We start from the raw sequence: 24,366 nt of genomic DNA, 5'->3' as shown, positions 1-24,366 counted from the left end.
ATGGCATCTGTAGGCCAGGTCTAAATAATCATAATAATAATAAACAACCCCATCTTCTTTCTATTTTAACAGTTGTATGTCACTTATAAATCCTGGAGGCTCTCCAAGACTGGGTGACGGCTCGAGAAAAACAGCTTAATAATCATTAAAAGGGTCATTTTCCCCAAGGAGAGCGGATTTTAAATGGCACGAATGCCAACGGCTTTGAGTTTTATTATTGCTTTAGGAGTTCCGAGTCGAGGGCTTATCATCAGGATAACAGCCGACGACTAAAAGACCATTTGTGAGATGAACATGGCCAGAAATAACAGCACCAAGTTACAGCCTCTTTGATTCTCCACCGGGCTCTGGCTCTGTATGATCTTGGCGTGACACAGCCCACGGGCAGGAAAAATAGGCTTTAAACGACGTTGCTATGGATATAAATGATGGAGTTATTGGTTGCGGTTATTTTTAGAGCGCCGGTACCAATTTTATTTGCGCGGTCCTGGTGGCTGGCACAAAAGAGAAGGTGGCTCATCAACTCAGGAGCCCTGGAGGAATGGAAGGATGGAGACATTGATGGAGACCTTTCCTCCAAAGCCCTCGCCGGGTTGGGGATGGTTCAGAGTGAGAATTTGGTTTAACTCCTCGCTTTCTGAAGAAGTTTGAGAAACTTTGCCCATTTTTTTATGTGAAGGACCATCCCAAGGTCCACCAGCAGTGGTGGGGACACGTTTGGTGAAGCTCTCAATGGGCGTGAGCTGAGGGGACACCGTGATGTTCTCCAGCCTAAGCCCAGCTCTATGGCAGGCTGGGCTTGCTCGTTGAATCATAAAATCATAATTTTGGTTGGAAAAGATCCTTAAGATCAACCAGTCCAACTGTTAACCCAACACTGGCACTAAACCATGTCCCCGAGAACATCATCTCCTTATTGTGATGAACCCCAGCCCACGGAAAAAGGCACCTGGTCACACCAAGACAATCATCTCACCACCGATTTGCTCTGCGAGGCAAAAAGCTCGGAGTCTGCTCAGCTTCTTTGTTTGCACTAATTCGTTGCTTTGTTTTCCGCCAGCTCATTTAATTGTAATTAAAACCCAGCAGCCCAAGTCAAGGGAGTGGTTGGGTTTCCATCCCCCAGTTGTGTTGCCCTTGGCTTCCCCTGCCAGCATCACCCGCCTTTAAAATTAACACTCGAGCCGCTTCCCGGCTTATTTGTGACAGCGAGTGGGGACGAATCCTGCCAGTTTGTCACCTGGGTGAGGGACAATGCAAAATTAATGCTTGATTTATACAATTTGCAGCCTTGCCTGGAGTTTTTTCTTTCCATATTGAGGCTGGAATTCCTTATTTGCTGCTATGGCCACATCATCATTAAGCTCTGGGGGTCTGGGGTGCTCCTGGGTGAGGGTGAAAGTCTGGGTCACATCTTGATTCCCAAAGAGCTCTATAGCTATATAGGAGGAGCTATATAGCACTGGTGTATACATATATATACACACACACACATATATATATAGCACTGGTATCCTGACTGAGAGAGTGATTAAGCTGCTGGTCCTGGCTCCAGGCTCAATTCCCAGCTCTCTGCCTGTACAACAAGAGACAACAGCGCTCTCCGACCTTGCGAGGCTTTTTGCAAGATAAATCTATTAAAGATTTAAAGATGCCAGCTCCCAGCTACTCAATAAACCCCTGTTGATAATAAGGAAGCAAGCAGGTCTTAGATAATGTATTTTTCTTTTGCCTTAACCCATGCATCGCCAGGAAAACAAATGCAAAACCTGATTTATTTATATTTCTTGCAGGGCGGGACCCTCCCTAATCCAGTGGGTGGGATTCACTTGGAAAGCAAATATCCGAGGGGATAATTTAGCGACGTGAGCGAGAGGAATGGGAGGAAATGAAGAGGTACCGTTGACGGTGAGCGTCACCTCCCGCTCCCCGGCGCCGACACGCGGCACCACGGCTCGGCAGACGTATTTCCCGGCATCTTCCTGGCGGACGGACTTCAGGGTCAGTTTGTTCTCGTTGCTCAGGACCTGCAAGAGAGGAAGGGGATTTGTTTCAGGGGGGAAAAGTATAAGGAAAATAAGAGATGTGAGCCACAAGCTTCAGGGCAGCCCAGAGAAAATGAAGAGGATGAGCCCAAGTCGTACATAGTGTAGGAATCCAAGGGAAAAAATGACATTGGGGAAATGTAAATCCTGTGTATTTCAAACCCAGAAATGGTGGGAGATCAACATGGAGAGCTGGAAATTGGGTCTGGACAGCCAGGGAAATCCCAGCTGCTCTTGGCAAGCCCCAACTTGGAAAACCGCTGGAGCAGAAGGATTGGGCTGAGGCTGTATTGAGAAAATAAAACGTGGCGGGTCTAAAATAAATGGTGGCTTTTGGAGGAACACATTTTGGTGCTGGGGGTTAATTCCTCCCAGTTGTCCCTCTGTCCCCCAGGACTTTGAAGATCCTTGTAGCAAGAAAATGGGATTTTCACCCCTAACCTGGCACAAGGCAGAGACAGCAAGTGTCAGATCCCATTTAAACCCACAGTTTTAGCACCGACTACAGAGATTTCCATGAAAATATTTGCGTTTACTTGGCCCCGCACTCTCGTCTGTCTCTGATTTGTTTCCTTCTGGGGAGTCAGAAAGTGCCTCAAAAGTGGGGGTGACGTGAGGAGGTTCAGTCCGTTCATCTCGCTTCTCTGAGCCCGGCTCTGAATAAAACCCGGCCTTGAGCTGGGTAAATGAGCCTTCAGGACAGACAAAGCTGAAAGACTCTTTTCAACCCCAAATCTGTGTCTTCTGGATGATTTTAATGCCTCAACCCTCCTTGAGCTCCTTAGCGTGGCTTTGCTGAGCTCTCCTGTCTGCAAAGTGGATCTTGTACCTCCCTGGGCTGACTGAGCTGAGATTAATATTTGCAAAGCTCCTTAACGCTCTTCAGGACAAAAGGGACACGGAGAAGTCCACTGGGCTGGATCCAGGCTCCCAAATGAGGAGCTTCACACAACGTTTCGTGTCCTGAATGAGCCAGTTCTTACCACGCCTGAGCCTCGCTTCATCCAGACAATGGTGAGGGACGGGTTCCCGGTCCAGGCGCAGTTGAAGACGGCGTCGGAGCCCAGGTCAACGAGGAGGGACTGTGGTTCTGTCGCCATCCGGGGCCCAACTGCAGAGAGGAGACCGGCGTTACTCCCGGTGACGGGCTGTGGCAACCAGAACCATCAAACCAGAGGGTCACCGTGTCAGAAGAAGCAGTGATAGGTCTTGATGGACCTTTTGTGGGTCACGGCTATGTGGGAACTCCAAATAAAGAGCCTGAGACTCTGCTGCAGCCCCAGAATGACCCCAGGGACCACCAGCATGAGTGAAACCATGGGGGAAATCATGGGTCCCACTGCATCATCCAGGAGGAAATCATGGGTCCCACATTATCCAGGAGGAAATTGTGGGTCCCACCATGTCAACCAGGAGGAAATCATGGGTCCCACCACATCAAGCAGGAGGAAATCGTGGCTCGCACCATATCAACCAGAGGAAATTATGGGTCCCACCACATCAACCAGGAGGAAATCATGGGTCCAACCACATCGATCAGGAGGAAATCATGGGTCCCACATTATCCAGGAGGAATTAATGGGTCCCACCACACAAAGCTGGAGATGCTAGTGAGCCCGCTGGCTCCTGGTCACCCTGGACATGTCAAATCAAGCCATGTCCCCTTCCTGTTAATTTTCAGCAGCTCTGTTGGTCCCACTTAGTCCTGGAAAGCCAGGTTCAAGCTGACGGGTTACTTACAGTAGACGTCCACAGTCCTGCTGATGTTCGTGCTGCCCAGCGCGTTGGTGACTTCGCAGGAGACGGGTTCAAAGAAGAAAGTGTGGTCCACAATGGTTTCGTAGAAGTCACCAGAGGCTTCTTTGATCACTTGGCCTTTTTTCGCCCATCTGTTGGAGGAGAAAGAGCATCGGATGAGACGTGGATGGGGAACCACGGTGCCAGGACACAGCAGCCCCTTGCCAACCAACATCACTCATCCCTCCACATCGAAACTGCTAAAAACCTTTCCAGCTTTACCCCATTTTCACCCTCTTCTTCTATTTTATTTTCCAGTCCAAGAGAACTTTATCCCTTTGAGGCAGCTGAAATAACATCGCCCTGAAAAGCCAAGCTGGCATTTGTGCCGCCGCTGCTCACAAATTGTCTCGGAGAACAAGCTGTCAACTCAGCACTTGAATTAAGCCGCTGTTTGCCAAACAACAAGCAAACGTGACCTAACGGGGCACCAGCTGGCAACTGCCGTTCTGGAGCGGGTGGGAAAGACGGGAGATGCTGTCAGGAGGAGCGAAACTCCAGCCGCTCTGCGTGGGGAAGGGAAAGGAAACACAGCCTGGGAAAAAACAATCATAATAATCCTCCCCAAAACAACTGATGGGTAAGTTGTCTTGGGGGTCCCTCCTCTGGTTGGGGTGGGATGTTGGGATGGGGATAGATTGGGTGTTGGGAGATGGATTTGTCCCATTACGCACTGGGACAAGCTGCGGATGCTCGGGGTGGTGGTGTTGGAGAAGATGTCACCTTCAAGGTGAAGAGCATCTGCTCATGGTCCACCCATGGGTCTCCTGCTCATCTTCCAGGCTGGAGGGAGGTTCCTCATATGGAAAAAACAGCACAAGTGACGCATTCTGAAGGTTTGGATGGTCAGTGATGCTTTGGTGATGCTTTTCTCCTTCCAGAAGGAACCACGACCCAAGCCAAGGGGTCTGCAAGAGCAATCTCAGCATCACCCTTTCCCGCTTTCCAATGGATTTGTCGTGTCCACCGTGGAGAAGCATCTTCCAGGGATGCAGCAGCATCTTGTCCCTTGGGGATGCTCCTCATCAGAGCCAGGGGAATCTACCTGAGCCCTGAATTTTCATCCCCGAAGCTTCACACATGTTGTGGGGTGGAGAAGGGACACATCTTGTTGTTTTTTGCTGGTCAAAAAGGCTTGAAGCCTCAACGCTTGATGAAGGAAAACAAGGATGGAAAGACGGTAGAAAGCTGGCGAGAGAGAGGGAAACTTCACCTGGTGAACATCAAAATACCCTCTGCTTTTTCTCAGGAGTATTTCTGCTCCATTTCTGCAGCCACAAGTAGATTTTCAGCCCCCAAGGGGTCTTTTTCTGCTGCTCGGGTGCTCAAGGGAGGCACCAAGGTACAACAAACCATTTCCTTGTGGCACCAAACCCATGGGGAAATCCATCGTTTCCCTTGTGCTGGGCACTTTCCTTGTTATTTTGCACAAATCCACCTTCCCTGCTCTGCAAAGGACCAGAAAAAAGGAGGTTTCAAGATGAGGATTAAATGATATGTGAGCTCCAGGGCTCCAAAACCAGACTGAGAAATGTCCAGAGGTGGATTTGAGCTCAAGATCCCCCCAGATGTTGCTAAAACAAGGTTTCCAGGAGTTGTCTGAGCTTGGGAAAAACCACCCCAAAATGTACGTATTTGTTCCGAATCCATCACTTCCACAAAACCTGATTTTCCCTGTGTCGCAAACAGAATCAGATCAAGGTTCTCACTCCAGTTTTCCAGGGCCTTAATGCTGCTAAATCGATGTGGCTGGCCGAGCAGTATAGATCTTTTATAATGTCAAATTGTTCTTTAATAACAGCAGCCTGATAACCCTCTTGAAAAGCTTCTCAGGGTTGTTTTTAACAAGTCCACAACATGTCTTACTCACCTATTAACCTTCCGGTAATTATTTATAAACAGAATCTGACTAAAACAGAGCCAAGAAGACATGGAAGATGCTCCAGCAGCCCCATGCGCTGCTTTGGCTCTTCGGGATTTCTTCCTAATGTCTCATCTCTTTCCCCACATGGGTATTTTGTCTCCTCCAGGCTGAATTATATTTTGTTATTTCCTTCCTCATATTTCTAACCTGCTTTTTATTGTTGTTTTTCACTGGGGGCAGCGCCCAGTGCCTCCCAATTCAGTATCTTCTGGAAATTGAATCAGTCAGGGTGATGGAGACAAACAAATTTCAACCAATATTTCAATCCCAGTTTCAAAGGAATTACTAGAGACAGCAGCAAAAAACAGTAATTAAAGAATAAAACCCCCCCCACATCTGTACTGTGTCCTTTGAACGGGAGGTGGGACTTAAATCCATAGTTCTGGCTATGCAGATTCTTCCTAAGGAGTTGTTTTTGCCACACGCATTCCTTGAACCAGAACTCCTGCCAGATTGGCTGCAACCCGGGGAAGCGGCGTGTATCGTAATTTTTAATTAAACAAGGCGAAATATAGCACTTGCTTGCCATATAAATTGTGTTTACTAAGAACAGCTTAAAACAGATAAATATTTTCTTGGACACGTTTTAATTGCTTAATAAAAGTAGTGAGAACACCCACAAATACCTTAAATAAATGCGTGGCTGACGGAATGAATTAATTAACGTTTCATTCCTGGGAATGGCTATTAATTGTGAGAAATCGCTCAGAGAATGGGTTTTATTGCTTTATTGCCAGTGGTAACTTCAATTGGGAATTGAAGTGGCGTAACGAAAGCCGTCCCCATGTGAGTGTCACTCTGTCACCCTCCATGGGACGATGATGGAGAAGGAAGCTCTTTCAAGGACGATGGGTATGGTCCAAGACGGGCAAGGATGGTCCTTCAAGGATGATGGGCACGGTCCAAGATGGGCAAGGATGGTCCTTCAAGGACAATGGTCAAGGTCCAAGATGGGCAAGGATAGCAGGTGGCTCGTGGTGGCAGCTCCACCTTTGCTGAGCATCACCCTTGAAATGACTGAATGAGCAACATGGTCCGAGTGGTGTCACCAACACTCCCGCGCGGCTCCGGCATGATGCATCGTACAAATTATGTCTTTATTAGGAGTAAATTTCCATAATGGTGATCTATGGGGTTGTCCCTCTCCTCCTGCCAGCTCCCTTCCTAATGAAGACATGTGGGTCCCGCGTGGTTCCTCGGTCCCACTCCCTCTGCTGGCTTCATTTATCAGCTGGGTAATCTCACCGCCATCTAAATTACAAAGCTGGGCCTTGCAGAGTGGGGTTTAATTAAGTTCAGGAGGGCAGAGCCCTGAGTAAAGCGCTGAGCATCCTTCCTTACAGTGTGGGGAGCACTCAAGGAAAAGCTTCTGAGCCAACTTTGCTACGCTCCCCCTGCCTATTTTTTTCATTCATGTCGCCTTTTTCAGAAACAAAAATCAGTGAGAAATATTATAACCTTTTCCTGAATTTCAAGAGTTCAGGCTTGAGTGTCTGATTGCGCTCGCCACAATACATGGGATTTGACTGTTTTTAAACACTCTGGGGTTTTGATGATCATAATAACACCTTGCCGCGCAGAAGAAACCTCTGGTTTGATTTCCCGTCTCATCTCAGCTCTGCATTGCTCCCCCTGCCAAGGCAAGAGGCCGGCGAGGAGCCTGATTGCTCATCAAACTGCAGCTGTTGACGGAGGTGCACGGGTTTTGTGTCTGCTCTGCATCAGCAGGTCCCAAGAGTGGGAAAAAATCACTGAGGAGCTTCTTAGGGCTCCAGATCCCACCTGAAAGATGTGGAAGCGGAGTTCAGCCCTCCGGAGACAGGCACGAACACACCAAGGCCAATTCTGTGCCCGGAGAAACCAAGATGAGAATGTTGCTCTCTCCCAAAAGGCACAATTAAAGCCGTGTCATTTTGGCAAGAAAACAATCCAAATACCCTTTCTCTTAGCGCAGGGATCAGAACAAATTGGCCGCAGAAGCAAAGGGGAAGAAGTAAACAAAGCTGTTAACTTGTCAACGACTTGACTGATCAACTGTTGGAAATGGTTAAAGGCGGCTTATGAGCCATGTGGATAATCAATGGCATAACACAGATAACCAATGGTGTAACGCAGATAATCATGGTGTAATGCAGATAATCAATGGTGTAACACTAATAATCAATGGAGCCATGCAGATAATTGATGATGTAATGCAGATAATCAATGACATAATGCAAATAGTCAATGGTGTAACACAGATAATCAAAATCCCCCATCCTCTTCCTTCCCTTCCCAGGAGATTGTGCATCCACCCTGTCCCCATTAATCCCTTTTTCGGTGTTTTTCTTGCCATGACGGACGCTTTTCTTACCCTCACCTTTCACAAACCCACCCCTTTTGCCATAACTCATCTCCCCTCCACAAAACTCAGCCCCAGAGCCATGGGATCATATGAAAACTACACTTTTCCACCCCAAGTTAAATTATTAATGTTAAATTCTTGATTTTTCTAGGCGCAGAGGCGGTTGGAAAGCATTCAGGCAGGGCTGAAGAAGCAGGCTATGACAGCCAGCTGCCAAAATTGCTTATCCTGGGGAAATTTTGGACATGTGAGTCACCCCTTAGTCCCGGCTGAGTTTCGAGTCCCCAGCTTATTTTTCACCTTAAAAAACATCACCCGTGCTTGTGATATTTACAACTTTACGCCTCACCGTGCAATTCCTTTGGGATTTGCAAGGAAAAAAATGGTGCTAAATGAAGATAAAGCAGCACAGCACCTCATCAGCATTAGAAATTTGCTGCCAGGGAGATCTCGGAGCCAGGACCACATGTTTTGGATGACTACCAAATCTGCGTGTTTTAGGGCAGAAACGATGGGCACGAAGGCAAGAATGGCTCCTGCCTTTCTGGCCAGAGAGCCCCCAGGTGGCTTTTCAAAGGGTTTTCTCTTTCTTGTTGCCATCCCACCATTCCAACTTGCTTTTTAGGCTCTATATGCCTGAATTTTGGCACATACTCAGGTTGGTAAGAGCCACAAGCTCCTTCTCTGGCAGGTTCCTTGGATGATTCTGCCAGAAAAGTTAATTATTCAGGGCTTAACTGTGTCTAGATCAAACGATTCAAGTGACCAACGGAGGCGCTTGGAGATATGTGCCCTGGGTGAAGATGGGTTGAGTCCTAATTCTGTAGGAACCTTCTTGTAGACATGCCAAGGGCAACAATTTTGGTGGAATCCAACACAGGGCTCCACTGGCTCAACTGGGAATAACTGGGGGATCTGGTAGCTCATAAGGAGGAATAATAAATGATACACCCAGAAATGCGTTCCCCTTGTGCTAACAGGCAACATATACGGGTGAAGAAGTAGAATAAAGTTGCAAGTTCACCAAAGGATCTGTTCATTTTTTCACTATGAAATTCATCCATCCATCCATCCATCCATCCATCCATCCATCCCGCCCTCAAAATTATACTCAAGTCACTATTCTTGACCAAGCCTCTCGATCCCCTTAGACCAATACTGTTCTCAGCCACGCTGTGAGAAAATAATCATATAACACAACAAAATAAAGAAAATAATCAATAATACGAGAAAATGTGACTGCACGCTGGTACAACAGACTGATTTGTGATTATCTATCGACTTCTGTATAAACCAGCAAGTAACAGTATTTAAAAAATGAGAACTCTCCAAAAGTAAAAAGATTTAAGTCCTTAATTACATGCTTCAATAGCAAAGCTGAGCTGAACAATAAGCGTCGCTTGATTCGAATCCAGAGCCAACAGCTCATGTTCTTCCTTCACTTTAATATTTGCCAGCAGCTTCTGGAGAGTTTGAACGGGAGCACAAACCCAAGGACAACGTCAAGAGCTGAAATTAATGGAGTTTCTCCATGATCTGATGCTGAATGAGACCAAAAAGTCCCTTTTTTTGGGGTCCTTCCGGCCTCATCCTTCACACCACGCGTGTCCCTGACCATGTTCTGCACAAGCGGAAATGAATGCTCTTAACATCTTACCCAACACGGAAGCCGTAAGAAGATTCATTATTTATATTGCAGTAACACAAAGGCTTAGCATATTTTAAGCTGTCTGAAATGACTTCAAGGCAACTCTTCCCCTCTCTGATTATTTTTTAACAAAAGACATTGAGATGTCTGAATCGAGCGGCAGGAGGAAAGTCCCTTTTTTCTTTCACAAGAGAAAATAAGAAGAGAAAGAAAAGCCCCTGTGATCCAGCTTAGGATCACCAAGGAATGGATTACCAAGAAGTGATGGAGGCATCTCTAGAACTTCCCAAATACGAACACAGGTGGCCGTATCCTTCAGAGGCAGCAGGGGAGGAGGTGCTGAGTGCTGGGTATAAGTTCTTTTCATTTTTTCTCCCTCTTTTTACATTTTCAGTTTAGTCACAGCATCTCTAATTTCCTTAGATCTGAAGCCACCTCATGAGACTGGAAGGGAACGATAGAGAAGAGAGACAAGGGGGGGGGGAAAAAAAACCAAAAAACCCCAAACCCACCAGTAATCTTGTAAAAGTCAGTTTTGAAAAATCAATTTTCTTGTGTGACAAGATTTGCTTGAGGCTTTTCGTTCTGTGAAATCAGCCCATCGTCCTGCGGGAGCGCATGAAGGAAGCGGAGAGTGTGGTTTGGAATAACTCCGATTAAAGGTGGTTAAATTCGGCCGGAGAAGCCGTCGCGTTCCTTTGCAAATGGGAGAGGAGATGTGGCTCGGGGAGCCATGGATGCGCCTTCCCTGTCACCTTCCCGGCCTCACGTATCTTGGGGGAGTCCGCCAGCATCCCAGGGATATTTCTGCCTTTTATTTTATTTTCTATTTTATTTTTAGAGCCTGTCTTTCCCTCTCCACCCGCCACTGCGCTCGCTGGCAGATGGGGCTGATGTGTCACAAAGGAGATCTGAAGAATTCATTTCCCATCATATATATATATATATATATTTTCTTTTTTTCTTCTGCCAGCTTTCATTTTCACTTCAGAGCAAAAGGTCCAGTTGTCTGGGAGGAAACTACAAAGACAAACCTGGGCAGGAAAACAGAGAGATAGCCAGGAAGAAAAACGTCACCGTGCCAATGACTCGAGACCTCCGTGTGCTTTGCATTCATTTCAGCCCCCGTTTTGCTGTGTCTATAAATCAGATTTATGCCGTCGCTGCTGTGAAATGCCTGCAGGGCCCTTTCCCACTGGACTGAAGGATGGAGCTGGTTTGGGGGAAACAGGTCCAGAGCGTGCCAAGAAATGGTGCAGAGCCAGTGTGACGGTTCCACGTGAAAATGCTGAGATGCTTCTTGCCTGGACCAGACATCCCCACATCACCTCTCCTGCTCCGCAGGGACACCCAAGGGTCTGCAGTGCCACCCTGGGTCTCCTCATTGTCCCCAGCAGAGCTGTCCCATTATTTTTCCCCAGTGAACGTGACATTGAGCTTGATGGGTGGTGTGACTGTGGACTTCACACCTTGCCAGTGGTCACTGGCTTCTCCGTGTGTTTCAAACCCTTGACCGTCCCTTCTAAATATTAACAGAGATGCGTTTGGCATTTAGTAAGAGCTTAATACTGCAGATTGCCTTTTTGTGGTGGAGACAGCAAAACGTGCCCATGAGGTGGTGGCCTCAGTGATCAGAAGCTCTGGGGAATGCAGGGTGGAGAGGGATGTTCATTTTTCTTCTGGGCAGAAGAAAACAAGCGACACAGCAAGCACACCAACTCCCAGGAGAGGTTTTTCAAAGGCATCGGAATTTCATATTGAAATATATTCAGATTTTATAGTGCCAGAAGAGGGAAAACGGCCACTGCTGCAGCTTGGCTTCCCAACAATGGATCATTTGTTGCTTCTCTGTCAAGAGCTGCCAAAGAAATGTGTCGCCCCGAGTATCTGCATCCACTTCCCATCATCCAACCATCCCTTCAGGCCTCGGCAACATACGGATCTGCGAATATATCTGCTGGTAGCTCAATGGAAGAGGCATTAAACTTCAAATACACCTTTTCCCCTGGTGTTTCACCTGAGAATGGAGATGTTGCGCACATCTAGAAGCCCGGCTGACCCAGTGGGGCTGATGAGAGACATCAGTTCCCAGTGCCTGGGGTGGTTTCTCCTTCCACCCAACAGTCCTGGCAGCAGGAAACAATTCCCAAGACTCTTCCTCGCATCGACCAGCTCTTTGTCGTGTAGCAAACCTGCCACTCTCTCCCCCAAGACCAGCAGCCAAAATACCCACAGACCTGGACATGACAGAACTGGAGGAACTGAATCTTTTTCCAGTTTGTCCCTTTGCAGCATCAACAAGTCCCATGTTTTTCTTTTCCCCTGCGCAAAGGCAGAGGAAGGTGAGGACACTGTGTCCCACCAGGTGCACCCGAGCCCCGTCACCTTTAGAGAACACCTCTTTAAGAAGCAGTTGAGTTTGGGTTAATATTTGATGAGTGACGGTTGGTTCAGAGATAAAACGGTGTTTACCCAACAAGAAGTGTCCTTTCTATAGACCGGAGCCCACCGAGCAAACAAACAAATGATGTTCCTGGTGGGATGCTGCGGGCTGGCTCCGAGCTCTGGACATGTAGTCCAGGAAGATCTTCACTGATATTTGGGCAGGTGTCTGTTTGTCCATCAGTCCCACGCTTTATTTTGCAAGTGCAGTGCCCCCCAGAATCAAAATACCCCCCACACCTCTGCGCTTACAAAAATAACATTACCTGCAAAGGTCTCTGTGGACCTTGAGGGTGAGAGTGAGATATGGATCATTATTGTGTTGCCTGTACCAACTTCCCCACAATAATCAGCACCCGAGGAGCCCGAAAGGCTGAGGGACTCTGCCTCTTGCAATATTCAACTTGCCCATTTTCTTCTGTCGCTTTAAAGATTCCCTTTCTTACCACGAGTGATAAATAATAACAGCGAGGAAAAAGAAAGAACGCACCCCACAGACACACAACAGACATCAAAAGCCGGGAGAAGATTGGAAAACAGAGAGATGTGAAGGGAGAAAAGAGGAGCCCTGGTTGTGAGTCGCTTCACATCACCCCGACTTCTGCTGCTGTCCATTAATTTTACCCGTCGGCACAGGTGGTGGAACGATGGTGACAGCTAATTACTCGCCCTCCCTTTCCCTTTTGTGCCCGTTTGCTTGCGGCAAAAGCCAGAAAATTCCCAAATTACCCCTTCCCCATCTCAGAATTGTCCACTTCCATGATTAATTAATCCCTATGCCAGAAACCCAACACCCCATCCACCCTCCAGCATCACAAGATTTTAAATCCAAAGGGGTTCTGGCTTGATCCCCCATTAGAAAATTCCACCGAGGCCAAACATTTTGCAGAAACCTGAAGATTTTGGATAAAATGTCATTAAATCCCCCCAAAGGATGCAGCGTGGGCTGTAGCTTTTCCACTCCATCTCCAGGAGCAGGTCACCATAACCAGGTTTTCCTCACATTAAAACCCACCTGTGTGTGATATATTATATAAAAGAGTGCAAAAAAACACCTCTTAAGGAAAAAGCCGCTGCCTTGATTTCATCCAAGCCACGTTCTCTGTGGGGGCAGAAGGAGATTTTTGTCTCCTGGGAATTTACCCCCAGAAAAGGAGATTTATTAGACATTTTTTCCTTTCTGTTCAGGGCCCTTTACTGACAAACATATTGGGAGGTATTAAAAAGGAATGTTGGTGCAAGATCAAGATCTGGTATCTCTATGTGAGGCCGAGGGAAGCCAGAGATGTATTAGAGTGGTTCTCTCCTGAGGAGAGAAAAAAAAATATCAGATTTCCTCTCTGTTGTTTGTTTTTAAGGCAGAATAAGTTCATTTTCACCAGTCGCCGAGCTCGTGTTCCGCATTTTCACACCTTCAAGTATCTCGGTCCTGGGGACTCCAAGTTTAAGTGCCAAAAATCTGCCACCTTTATGTATCTAGTGAAGAGCTTTGGGATCTTTTGGAAGGGAAATGAAATCAAGGACGTATCCTTTCCTGGATAGTCCCCTGCTTAATTTTCCTCCTAGCTGTAAATACAAAACCAGGGCTATTTGTATCTTTGACATTAATTGACTTCTCGAATTAATAACTCTTCTGTGTAACCAGGAACGCAATTATTGTTTTGTTGTGCCGGAAGGAATCGCTCCTGCCAGCAAACTCGATTGTGCTAATTGAGCTGTACGAGCCCAACAGGAGGAGGGTCGTGGTGACCTGTCCCCAGAGGTACCTCCTCCATTATCATCAACTGCAAACCCAGAACCGATTGCACGCTTGTGCCTATGTGTGCTCAGAATTTCAAGGCAGTTTTCCGTACCCATATTTTTGTTGGCTTAGACCGATGAATCTCTGAGAAAAAGGGTGTTTCCTAATGTTGGCAGCCCCCATATCCCACTCCAAGTTCACCGGAGCAACGATTGAAGATCCCAAGTGGTAACAACGACCGTATGCACTCAAGGAGAATGTCCCACTCAAGGAGAACACCCTACTCAAGGACAATGTTCCACTTGAGGAGAATGTCCCACTTAAGGAGAACGTCCCACTCAAGGAGAACATCCTACTCAAGGAGAGCCCATCCCCAATGTCCCTTCATGTCTCCAGCCCTGGGATCTCTACTCTGGCCTGGGCTCTGCTCCACTCTCCTGGGCTTAGAGATGCTCATGGCAGGTGCTTAAGGGTTACAGAGAAACAGCAATGGAGTTGTATTTTTCAAATCATAAAAGAGCAGGCAAAAAAATTTAAAAAAAGGAATTTTCCCATAATAGGCTTTTCACTCAGCATGCTTTGCTCGTTATGTCCCCAAACAGATGGCTCCGCCAGCTCGGTGCCAGGACTCTCAATCCACTCCAAACGCCAATGAATCTCTGAATGAGGACATGCTGCATGCAGCAAAAATGGAGCAGACAGCCTAACGTGGAGGGAACTGGAGCCTCTCACCATGAAACAACATCGTCAAGGCAAGAGCAGCGTTGGGGACCATCGGGGAGGGGATGCTGGGAAAGGACCAGGCCAGAGCAGGTCTCTGCTGCTCTGGGGGATCAGGATCCAGCCATTGCATCCCTAGCTGTAGGGATGAGCTGGAATCATCACCAAGCTGTGACAGAGATGCCACCAGAAACCACAGCTGGAGCTGCCCAGGGAAGTGGTGGAGTCACCATCCCTGGAGATGTTTAACAGACACATAGATGAGGTTCTTAGGGACACGAGTTAGTGCTGGAGTCAGGTTAATGGTTGGACTTGATGACCTTGGTTTCTTCCAACCAAAATGATTCTGACCCTACGAGTGCTCTTGGGTAACCTGAAGCAGATAATTTTGCATAGTGGGGAACACGAGAAGCTCTTGATGGATGGAGCCGCACGGTGCCAGCAAGCAGGACGGCTGCCTTACCTGTACTGGGTGACAGCAGGGTTGGCCTTGGCCGAGCAGTGGAATTTGACGGTGTTGTCCTCTAGGACTGGCTGCGGCTCCACCGACAAGTTCACCAGGGGGGGATCTGCAAAGAGAAAGAGATAAAACCCCTAAGCGATCCCCAGAAGCTTCTAAGGCTGGGAAGCACTTTCTGAGTCTAGAAAGCCAAATCTGGTCATGATAAAAACATGGCAAAAGCCTTGAGACTCCTTGAGGCTGTGAGATGATGCTCAGGGCTTGGTGAGACAGGCTCATGTCACGCACGCCGCTCTCGTCTTGGAGAACGTCAGTAAATAAGGCAGAAAGAGGAGCCGCACAAATCATTCGATGAAGCATTTCACATCAAAAACGTTAACGCCGGCATCAGTTCCTGTTTCAGGAAATCAACTCTCTTGCTTTGAAAAGCTCCCGTTTAATATCGTGCTGGGTAATGATGATCTTTTGTCTATCTGCTAACATGAAAGTGGCATTTCTACTCTTTCATCAGCTTAATCATCAGTGCCAAGCCCTTAGTGGTGTCATAGGCCCTTCAGTTTTTCCAATTGGTGCTCAGTTTCTCTTCTTTTTATATAATAAGCGTCTAAATGCTTTAGTGACAAACAAAATTTAGGAGAGAACAGATGAAAGAAAGCCAGGAGAGAAAAGGTTGCGATGTTTAGGTGGGGAATAAGAATATCCAGGTTCGTTTTGATTTTTCGTGTTGTCTGAGAGGGGATGTTAATGGGTTAATGCCTTAGGGACACGCTTTGGTGCCTTAGGGACATGGTTTAGTGCCTTAGGGACATGGGTTAGTGCCTTAAGGACATGGTTTAGTGCCTTACGGGTGTGATTTAGTGCCTTAGGGACACGGTTTAGAGGGGGACTTGCCAGTGTTGGGTTAACGGTTGGACTCGATGATCTTAAAGGTCTTTTCCAACCTAAACGATTCTACTATTTCATGATTTTATGATGCTCCATTTGCTCCATTTTATGATGCCCCACCGGAGCCCCACTTTGTCGCCAGCAAAGCCACCTGCCTCCTCGATGGGGAAATGATGACAGGGAAATTATAGGTATTTTCAATTTACCCTAATCTCAATTTTTAAAATGTGCAACTCAAATGACAATAAAGATGAGCGCAGTTGGGAATAGAAATGAGCTTCCCTAACAGAACAGCCCAGAGATATTTAGTGGGCTCTTAATTCATTTGCAGGCATCCTGACACGTCCCTATTGTTAGACAACAACAGCTAATCACCTTCCTTTGTTAAGTATGAATCACAGTTCTCTTTAGTAGCTTCCCCATTGTTTGATGGTTTAGTAGCTGTGCCTGCGATTTCCAGAGGAGCCGTTTTGTATTAAAATGAGCCCGGCTCCCTCCTGCACTCCAAATAAAATAATAATAAAAAAAGAAGGAAAAAAAAGAGCAAAGGAAATGAATTAGAGGCTTTGATCTTGCCTTTCACAAATGGGATTGGGGTTTCTAATATTGCAGTAGCCGCGGATGGCGTGGGTTTGTGTGTGTAAGCGCTTTTTGGGGTATTTTAGAGATGGGAAGGAAAAAAAAAGACCCAAATTGTAACTCATCAGAACGTAATTCCACTTGGTTACAATTATAATTCCTGCCTGGCTTCTTGTAATTAATTTGAATGATGGAATCAGCTAGAGCCAGCCCACAGGTGGCTGGGAGGAGAGTATGTGTGCAAATGCTTGCACGCCTGGGTACCTCGTGTCCCTGTGAGCAGCTCGCTCGGGGTACCAGCATCATCCCGGGGGACCAGCATCATGCTGGGGGACCAGCATCCCTTTGAGGGACCAGAATCCCTCAAGGGAACCACCATCATCCTGGGGAACCAGCATCCCTCCAGGGACCAGCATCCCTCAGGGGAACCGACATCACCCTGGGGAACCAGCATCCCTCTGGGGGACCAGCATCAGCTCCGGGTACCAGCATCCCTTTGAGGAACCAATGTCCCTTGAGGGAACCAACATCATCCTGGGGGCACCAGCATCATCCCAGGGGCACCAGTATCATCCCGGGAGACCAGAATCCCTACGGGAGACCAGCATCCCTCCCCACCAGCTATGCAGGCACCGAGACACCTAAGCAAACCCCTCAACTCCCACTATTCTAAATTATCACTTGGGAAATGTTCGCTGGGGTCACAGGCTGAGAGCTCCATCTGCTCTTGCGCTGCCAGGTGCTGACCCCTCTCTGTGCTCTACTGCCTTCCCAAACCTCTGAATCCCAAAACAGGAGGAATGAGGAGCTGGAAGCAGCTTGAGATGCCTCTTCAGCCCTGGGCTTTCACACTCCCTGTTGGGAACCTCAAAAGGGGATCAAACACTCCAGTGCTACAAGGATAAATGCAGCAGGAGACCCTCGGTTTGTTCATCACCTCGGTTCACAGGCCCTGCACCTTCTTCCCACCGCAAAAAATCCAGATGCAGTCAAATCCCTTCTTGCCATGTAAAAAAAAAGGTGTAAAAATGAGTGCCTGCATCTGTGTGCACAGAGGTTTGGAGCAAATGGCTTTGGATAAGCAATAACCCCGCTCCTCCCCATCCCAGGATGTGCATTTCCAGGGAGCCCCCGCACTCCGGCAGTATAAATAGTTTATAGCGTATCAAACTATTAAACATGATTTTAATCCCACTTGTGATGTTCGGCGCACAACTCACAGGAGGTTGACTTTGATGTGGCTGGTGGAAGGGAAATCACATCGAACAGATGTTCCAGCTGGAGTCGCTTAGTGTTTCCCTTACAGACCCTGCTCTGGGTTGGTTTATTTTTTAATTCCTTTCCCCCCCTCCATTTTTTTACTTTTTTTGGAATGGGAAGGTTTTATGACTCAGCTATTTCATCGCTGCTAAGATTGATGGGAGCCAAACTTCACCTTCGCATCAGCCAAAAGAGAACATTCTCTCCCACCACACGCACGCGCCCTGCGTAGAAAAGAAACCATTTCCTTGCCGAGCGTGAGCATTTCTGATGCTCTTTTGAGTTGCAAAAGGAAACGAAAGCAGGAGTGATTTACCGGGTTGTTGCTTCTCGGGAGGGATTATTTTTGCTTCCCTGGGTTTATTTTGCAAACCGTGTGGCCAGGCAACGTTTGCCAGGGTGCGAAGAGCCGCGGTGGAGAGTTGCGGGTTGTGCCAGCCTGGGACAAGCTCGGTAGCCAACAATCGCTGCCTCCTTCCTTATTCTTGCACAAAACACCTAAATTTTTATCCCCAAAAGGTGCTGTTTCTCTGCTAGATGTCGGAATAAAGGTGCAGAGGGCTACGCAGCCTGCCTTTTCATTGCAGCAAGGACAGCTCCCCAGGAGAAATGAGCGGCACAGATAATTTTTGCTCAAGAAAAATACCTTTAGCTCTTCGCAAAGTCCTTGTGGTTGGGAGCGAAGCCCAATGGAGTGGGTAGTACCTTCAGCAGGCTGCCCCATCGCTCAGGGGTTTGCTCAGGTGTCTTGGTGGCTGCACAGCTGGTGGGGAGGGATGCTGCTCCCCCATAGGGATTCTGGTCCCCTGGGATGATGCTGGTGCCCCCGAGATGATGTTGGTTCCCTCAAGGGATGCTGGTTCCTCAAAGGGATGCTGGTCCCTCAAAGAGATGCTGGTTCCCTGGGATGATGCTGGTCCCCGAGAGGGATGCTGGTTCCCCAGGGTGATGTCGGTTCCCCAGCAAAATCCACCCCATCGCAGGCTGGTTAATCCATTTTGACATTTTCCCACCCCTCCATCACCCATCCAGGTCTGGGAAATTGATATTCTCATTAAGAACAACACACTTCTAATGGCTGGATAGGTCGTTATTATTATTACTTTCACGGCATGGAGTATTTAATGGCTCAGAGTGGAAATCGGGTGTTTTTTATTGGGGTTTTTCTCTTTTCCAACGCAGATTCTGCCAGGATGCGGCTCACGTCTCCCACCCTGTGTTGTACATGATGTCTCTGGCTCCGTGTTGTTCGCGAGGACGCGCGTGCATCTCATTGTAACTGTGAAATAACCCGTGTTATTATCTCATTTTATGTGGCTGGTGCTGTCCTGGCGACCCGAGAGCCTGTTAATCTTCCCGCAGCGAAAGCTGGAAGTCTGAAATGGGTGTATTTTCTGCCATGCTTGAGTTTGTTCAGCCAGTTTTAATTGGGCTCTGGAAAGCAGCTGGCGTGCTAATATCGAACACCACGCGTTCGCAAATTGTTGGTAAATACAGCTGCAGGGATTGTGTGTGCGGACGGAGATGAGCAGCAGCTCTTGCAGGGGAGTAGGGAAAAGAGCTGTGAAATGTGGATTTTTGAGGAAGGGAGATTCTTCTTCCTGGATTTACCGTAAAGGGGGAATGATATTGCTCTCAATACACACCTGTCCCCTTCAGATGGCGATTGACATTGGCTTTATTTTACAAGAGGGAGAATTCCCACCCACCAGGTGCCTAACACGCTGTCTCGGTGGAGAGTAATACAAAAAACTTGCCGTTAAACAGCTCATGAAACAGAAAACATGTGGTTTTTTGTACCAGAAATCTTAATGGGTCATGTCCAGGGATGCTATTTCTGCTGCTTTTCCTCAAAATCGTTGACATGAGACACAAAAGATGTCCTCATGGGGGTCTGTGTCCTTCTGGTGCCCCAGGGAGCTCAAGGGAGACAAGATCTACCTCTGACTGCACCCTGCCAGTAGATCCCAGTAAAGGGAAAGCCCTACATCCCAGTGTCCCACTCCTGACCTGGGTCGGACCCACATGGGCAACCCCGCGGTGATGATGGAGACTCCCTGTACTCACGCTGGATGTCGATGGTGACCGAGGTCTCCTTCCCGCCGGGAACGGCTTTGTTGGTGGCGCGGCAGACGATGCTCTCGCCGTTCTCGATGTCGGAGGGCGCGAGGAAAAGGGTGCTCATGATGCTCTCCCTCTTGCCGTCACGGAGAAGCGTCTGCGGGGGAGAAATAGGGGTGAGAAAAGGTAATAACCACTGTGATGGATACTGGAGGATTTTGGCTCCTCAGGGCCAGGTCTGAGCATTCTGCAGTGGAGAAGGTGGCTTGGGGTGAGCAGGAAAAGTTACAAACAACTGCATGTCAATGGCTTTGGGTCTTAATTAATTCCACTTGACTGGAGAGAGGGAAAGGTCAGTTCTCCCTGGTTTTAATTAGCACTGCCTCGTGTGTGGGGAGATGGGGTGATTCCCCCTCTCACCCATCAGTAGAGGCATCAATGTGCTCTGCAGAGTGACAGGCAGGAGGAAATAAAGAGGGTTTTGTCTCTATCAGGATGTTGCTGGAACGAGGGTGGGTGGAAGCAGAGGGTGAAATGTCTATTAAAACACTTTCAGGAGCTTCAAGAGGGATGCCTTTGACTCCCGGCTTTGAAGTTTGCTCGCGTTACAAATGGCTGCAAACTGACCCATTTTACGTCTCTTGTTTTGTTCTTGAGAAATTTCCATTAGAAATGTCAAGTGTTACCGAATCATCAGCACTTACCAGACGGCAGGCATCCGTAAACAGGAGAACGTGTGGGTACCCGTTCCGAGTACACTGGTGATTGCTCTTTGATGTTGTCTTTTATGACCCAATAAAGGCTTTTTCGTTTAAATTAAAAAAATGCCAACAATTCTGATTTTTTTATGGAAAATTGTTGTTGGTGGGTGGGATGTATGTATGTGTGTCACTGTGACCACCTTTTGATCTGGAGATTCTGCTCCAGCCAAGGCTGGGTCTATGCAATATCAATATTGCACCCAGGTGGGATTTTTGGGGGGAGAAGTGGGTGTACCAGGTGATTATGAGCTATGAGAGGGTACAAAAAAACAGCTAAATTCAGAGCATTTTGGTAACAACTTGTAGTTTTTTGACTGCCTCCTCCATCCTCTCCATCAAGGAAGTTGTTGGGGTGGGGGCTTCACCTCTGTAGATATTTTGGGGCTGTATCAAGAGCAGCTCCAGGCCTGGGACCCCCTTTTTAAGCAAAAGAGCCCAATGCGTCCCCATCCAGCCTCACCTTGGAGTAGGTGGCTCCGTTGACGACTTCTCCTCTGCGCATCCAGGTGATGGAGGCGGCCGGCTTGGCGTTGTCCGCGTGGCACGTCAGGTTGAGGGGGTCTCCTGCTCTCAGGCTGATGATGGGGCCCCCCATAATGATGGGATCATCCGGAGGAACTGCAAAGAGACAGCACAAGGGAGATAAAGTCAGTTATTTGCACTAAACCTTCCTGCTGGTTTCCGGGGGGGCTTTTTGGACCGGACAGTGACATCTCAGACCTCTGGAGGTGGTTGTGATGGGGCTGTGGCACCATCCAAACTTGCAAATTGGGAGGTAGGCGGGTGTGATTTGGAGCAGGTGCTCAGAAGAACTGGATTTGGACCATCATCTGTTGCATTTATTGGGGGAAAACAGCTTATTACAGCTGTCGGGAGGGTGGTTTCCTTTGAAGGAAGAGATGGAGGGAGCCCTGAGCTTTGATTTCCCTGTCACTTTTGCTCACTGTGCAAAAAGTTGTGAAACTCCCGTGGTTCGGTCGGGCTCCCGCTCGCCACGGTGAGTCTTTTAAGCATCTCCCCTCTGTGACAGCGGATTTTTTGCCAGGGGGCATCGAGGAGACATTTAAGATCTCGACTTTGCTTTGAAACCAGTTCAACCTGACAGCCCTGGATTCTCATTACAGGATGCGGCTTTGCCGTGTGGACCCCGGGCATCTCTGTGGCTTTTTCTTCACGTCAGAGACGAGGAGGGATGGAAATAAAGCAGGAGATGAGGGGCCACCTGAGCATCATCTTCTCTTTTGTGACTGGCTCTTGAACCACCACCACCACCAGCACCGTAAGAGATGAAAAATTCACCTTTCATCTCTGCTCTGGCGGTGAAAAGACATCTGAGAGACTCTCTTTGCAATAAAACAGGTTTTGCTACAGATAAATGTGCTGTACAGCCACTTTACGTCCTGTTTTGGGGGGCTCTGGGGACCCAACGAGCATTGCGAAGCCACCAGATGTGGAGGACGCAGTGGGAAACATCCATATTGCCCAAAAATAAGAAATAATCTATATTAGCAAGGAAATTCCTGCTTCACAGGCAGCTCAGAAACAGGCGGAGAAAGCTCCCCACCCTCCAGCATCCTCACCGAGGGGACGCAGATGGGGAGAACTTGCCAGTTTTCCACCAAAATGGAACTTTTTTGTTAAATCCAGGACTTTGTGAAGCCCCAATTCCTGACTCTCCTCTTTTAGACCCTCCATGGCACCTGGGACAACACAAATCAGTTTAGAAACCTGGCTTGAGATGGGATCCTCTTCCCAACAACCCCCCACCTGTTTTCTGCAAATAACAAGCCTGCAATGCTTGAAGGTTTTTCCCCTAATTTTGACTCACTCATTTCTCTTCTTTCTTTCTCTCTGGGGGAAAGAAGCGGAAGAAAGAAGAGGACACAACCTAAAACCTTATTGAAGACCTCATGGGAGCCTCTTCTACTGAAATTAAGGAGGAAAAGGAGCATTTTGGTCTGTTCACCATGAAACTTTTCATCCCAACCACTGCATCTTTAAGTGAGCATCTTCCTAAAGTCAATTTAAAGTATGACCTGCATCCTCCTCCCTCAAACACAGATGGTGTTTTGATTCATTTTGGTTGGAAAAGACCATCAAGATCATTGATTCCAACCATTAACACAACACCAGTACTAAACTGTGTCCTTAAGAACCTCATCTAGGCAATTAATCTCAATTAACACCATCCTTAGCCACCACAGTATAACCAGTCGCTGTACGTGCCCTATTTTTGCACATCCAGGGGCTAACTGGGACTTAAAAGTTGTAAGTGGAGCTGCCAGGATGGAGGTTCAGCCGGGGGGGTTAAACCAGGACTAAGGTGGAGCTCCTGGATTAAGGGCAAAACCAGGAGCTGCTAAAGACGCAAGAAGGGACCTGATGTTCAGCACGACTTTGATGTGGAGGATTAGGGACAAGGTGATCAAGGAAAGGTGGAGAAGTTGGTAAATCCTTAATAAGACATAATTTGCAAAGCCCGTCAAAATTCATTAATTTTAACCGGAAAGATAATTTACCCCAAGGCGTGGGCCAGAGATATTATTCATTACCTCCACCACCCTCTGCAAGATTATTATTTAGGATGATTCAGCTTCTGAATTGGTAAAAGCAGAGCGAGAATCCACAAAACCCACCGCTAATTCAAAAAAACCCAACGCACCACAACAAAAAATGAAAACCACAACCTCAAACCCTCTGATGACTCTTTTGTTTGGCCCATCGCTATGAAAATAATCTGTGAATTCCTCGTTGCGCGATTCTCCCCAACACTGAGCGCTGGCTTTGGGCTTATTAAGGCGCGACTTAAGTGCAAGCAAGCGCTGAGTTTAGCGTCGCCGGGGGAAATCTGCTCCTTGTCTATTGCTCCCGGAGCAGGAGGCGAGTGATGAGCACAGAGTCTCCGACAGAACCTTTAGCAAGTTTATTAAACCTTTGTGGGGCTGCGAATGCCAGAGATTTGGGTCTGGCCCGGTAGTTTTGCAGGATGCAAATGCAGATTTCAAGCAGAGCCAAAACAGATAAATGAGTTTTTGCTGCTTTCTGTGTCTTTTTTTTTGCCCTGTCAAGTACTGCAATCAACACCGAGCATTAAGAATGAACCCAGAGGCAACTTCTGTGGCGGAAAAGGGAAGCAAATGGAAAAAAAAAATCCGGTATTCTTAATTTACTCCGGTTAATTTTAGCTTAATTTGATCACAATGTTCTTCTGTAAATATCGGCCCTCCTTTAATAAGCCAGCAGAGGCTGCGATTGCGATGTAATCACCCAGCGGATCGTAAAAGACTTTCTGCGTTAATTGTGAGGAGGAACCGGAGCTATTCTGCAGCAGGTATGGGACTGCAAAGAGAGATAATTATAACCAGACCTAATTAGTAATTATAACAGGCCTCTCCTTGAAATTGCGTTTTTAAGTTAAATATTCCCCCGGTTCTCCTAAAAAACTTCAGTGCTGATGTCAGGAGCATCATGGGTGACGACAAGGGGTGATGGGTCACCCATGTCCTCGTCCCGGTAGGCGATGGAGAATCTCAGCGCTGGTTTCTAGGGAAGAGAGGGAGTTCAACCAATAAACCTGTGAGGCAGAGCAGCGACAGGAGAGGGTGCTCTTGCATCTTGCGATGGATGCGCAGAGGGATGTGGGGTCCTGGCACCAGGACGAGGGGACCTTTCACTTCCCCGGGGAAGCTCTGTCTCCCC

General features: G+C 47.7%; 1 protein-coding gene across 4 annotated transcripts in view; it reads right to left on the bottom strand.

Moving 5' to 3' along the window:
* Nucleotides 1–24,366, bottom strand: part of KIRREL3 (kirre like nephrin family adhesion molecule 3) — a 218,647-nt gene that overhangs the window by 8,716 nt on the left and 185,565 nt on the right. For all 4 annotated transcript variants that reach the window (XM_071798881.1, XM_065855680.2, XM_065855682.2 and 1 more), the window contains 6 exons: nt 21,128–21,285; nt 19,913–20,063; nt 15,125–15,230; nt 3,786–3,934; nt 3,029–3,156; nt 1,901–2,027 (listed from right to left, as the gene is read on the bottom strand). In XM_071798881.1, the coding sequence (XP_071654982.1) occupies nt 1,901–2,027; nt 3,029–3,156; nt 3,786–3,934; nt 15,125–15,230; nt 19,913–20,063; nt 21,128–21,285 (819 nt within the window). The remainder of the gene's footprint in view (nt 1–1,900; nt 2,028–3,028; nt 3,157–3,785; nt 3,935–15,124; nt 15,231–19,912; nt 20,064–21,127; nt 21,286–24,366) is intronic.

The sequence above is a fragment of the Patagioenas fasciata genome, chromosome 24 (assembly GCF_037038585.1).
Source record: "Patagioenas fasciata isolate bPatFas1 chromosome 24, bPatFas1.hap1, whole genome shotgun sequence".
NCBI classification, from domain to species: domain Eukaryota; kingdom Metazoa; phylum Chordata; class Aves; order Columbiformes; family Columbidae; genus Patagioenas; species Patagioenas fasciata.
This window is presented reverse-complemented; position numbering and strand designations above follow the sequence as displayed.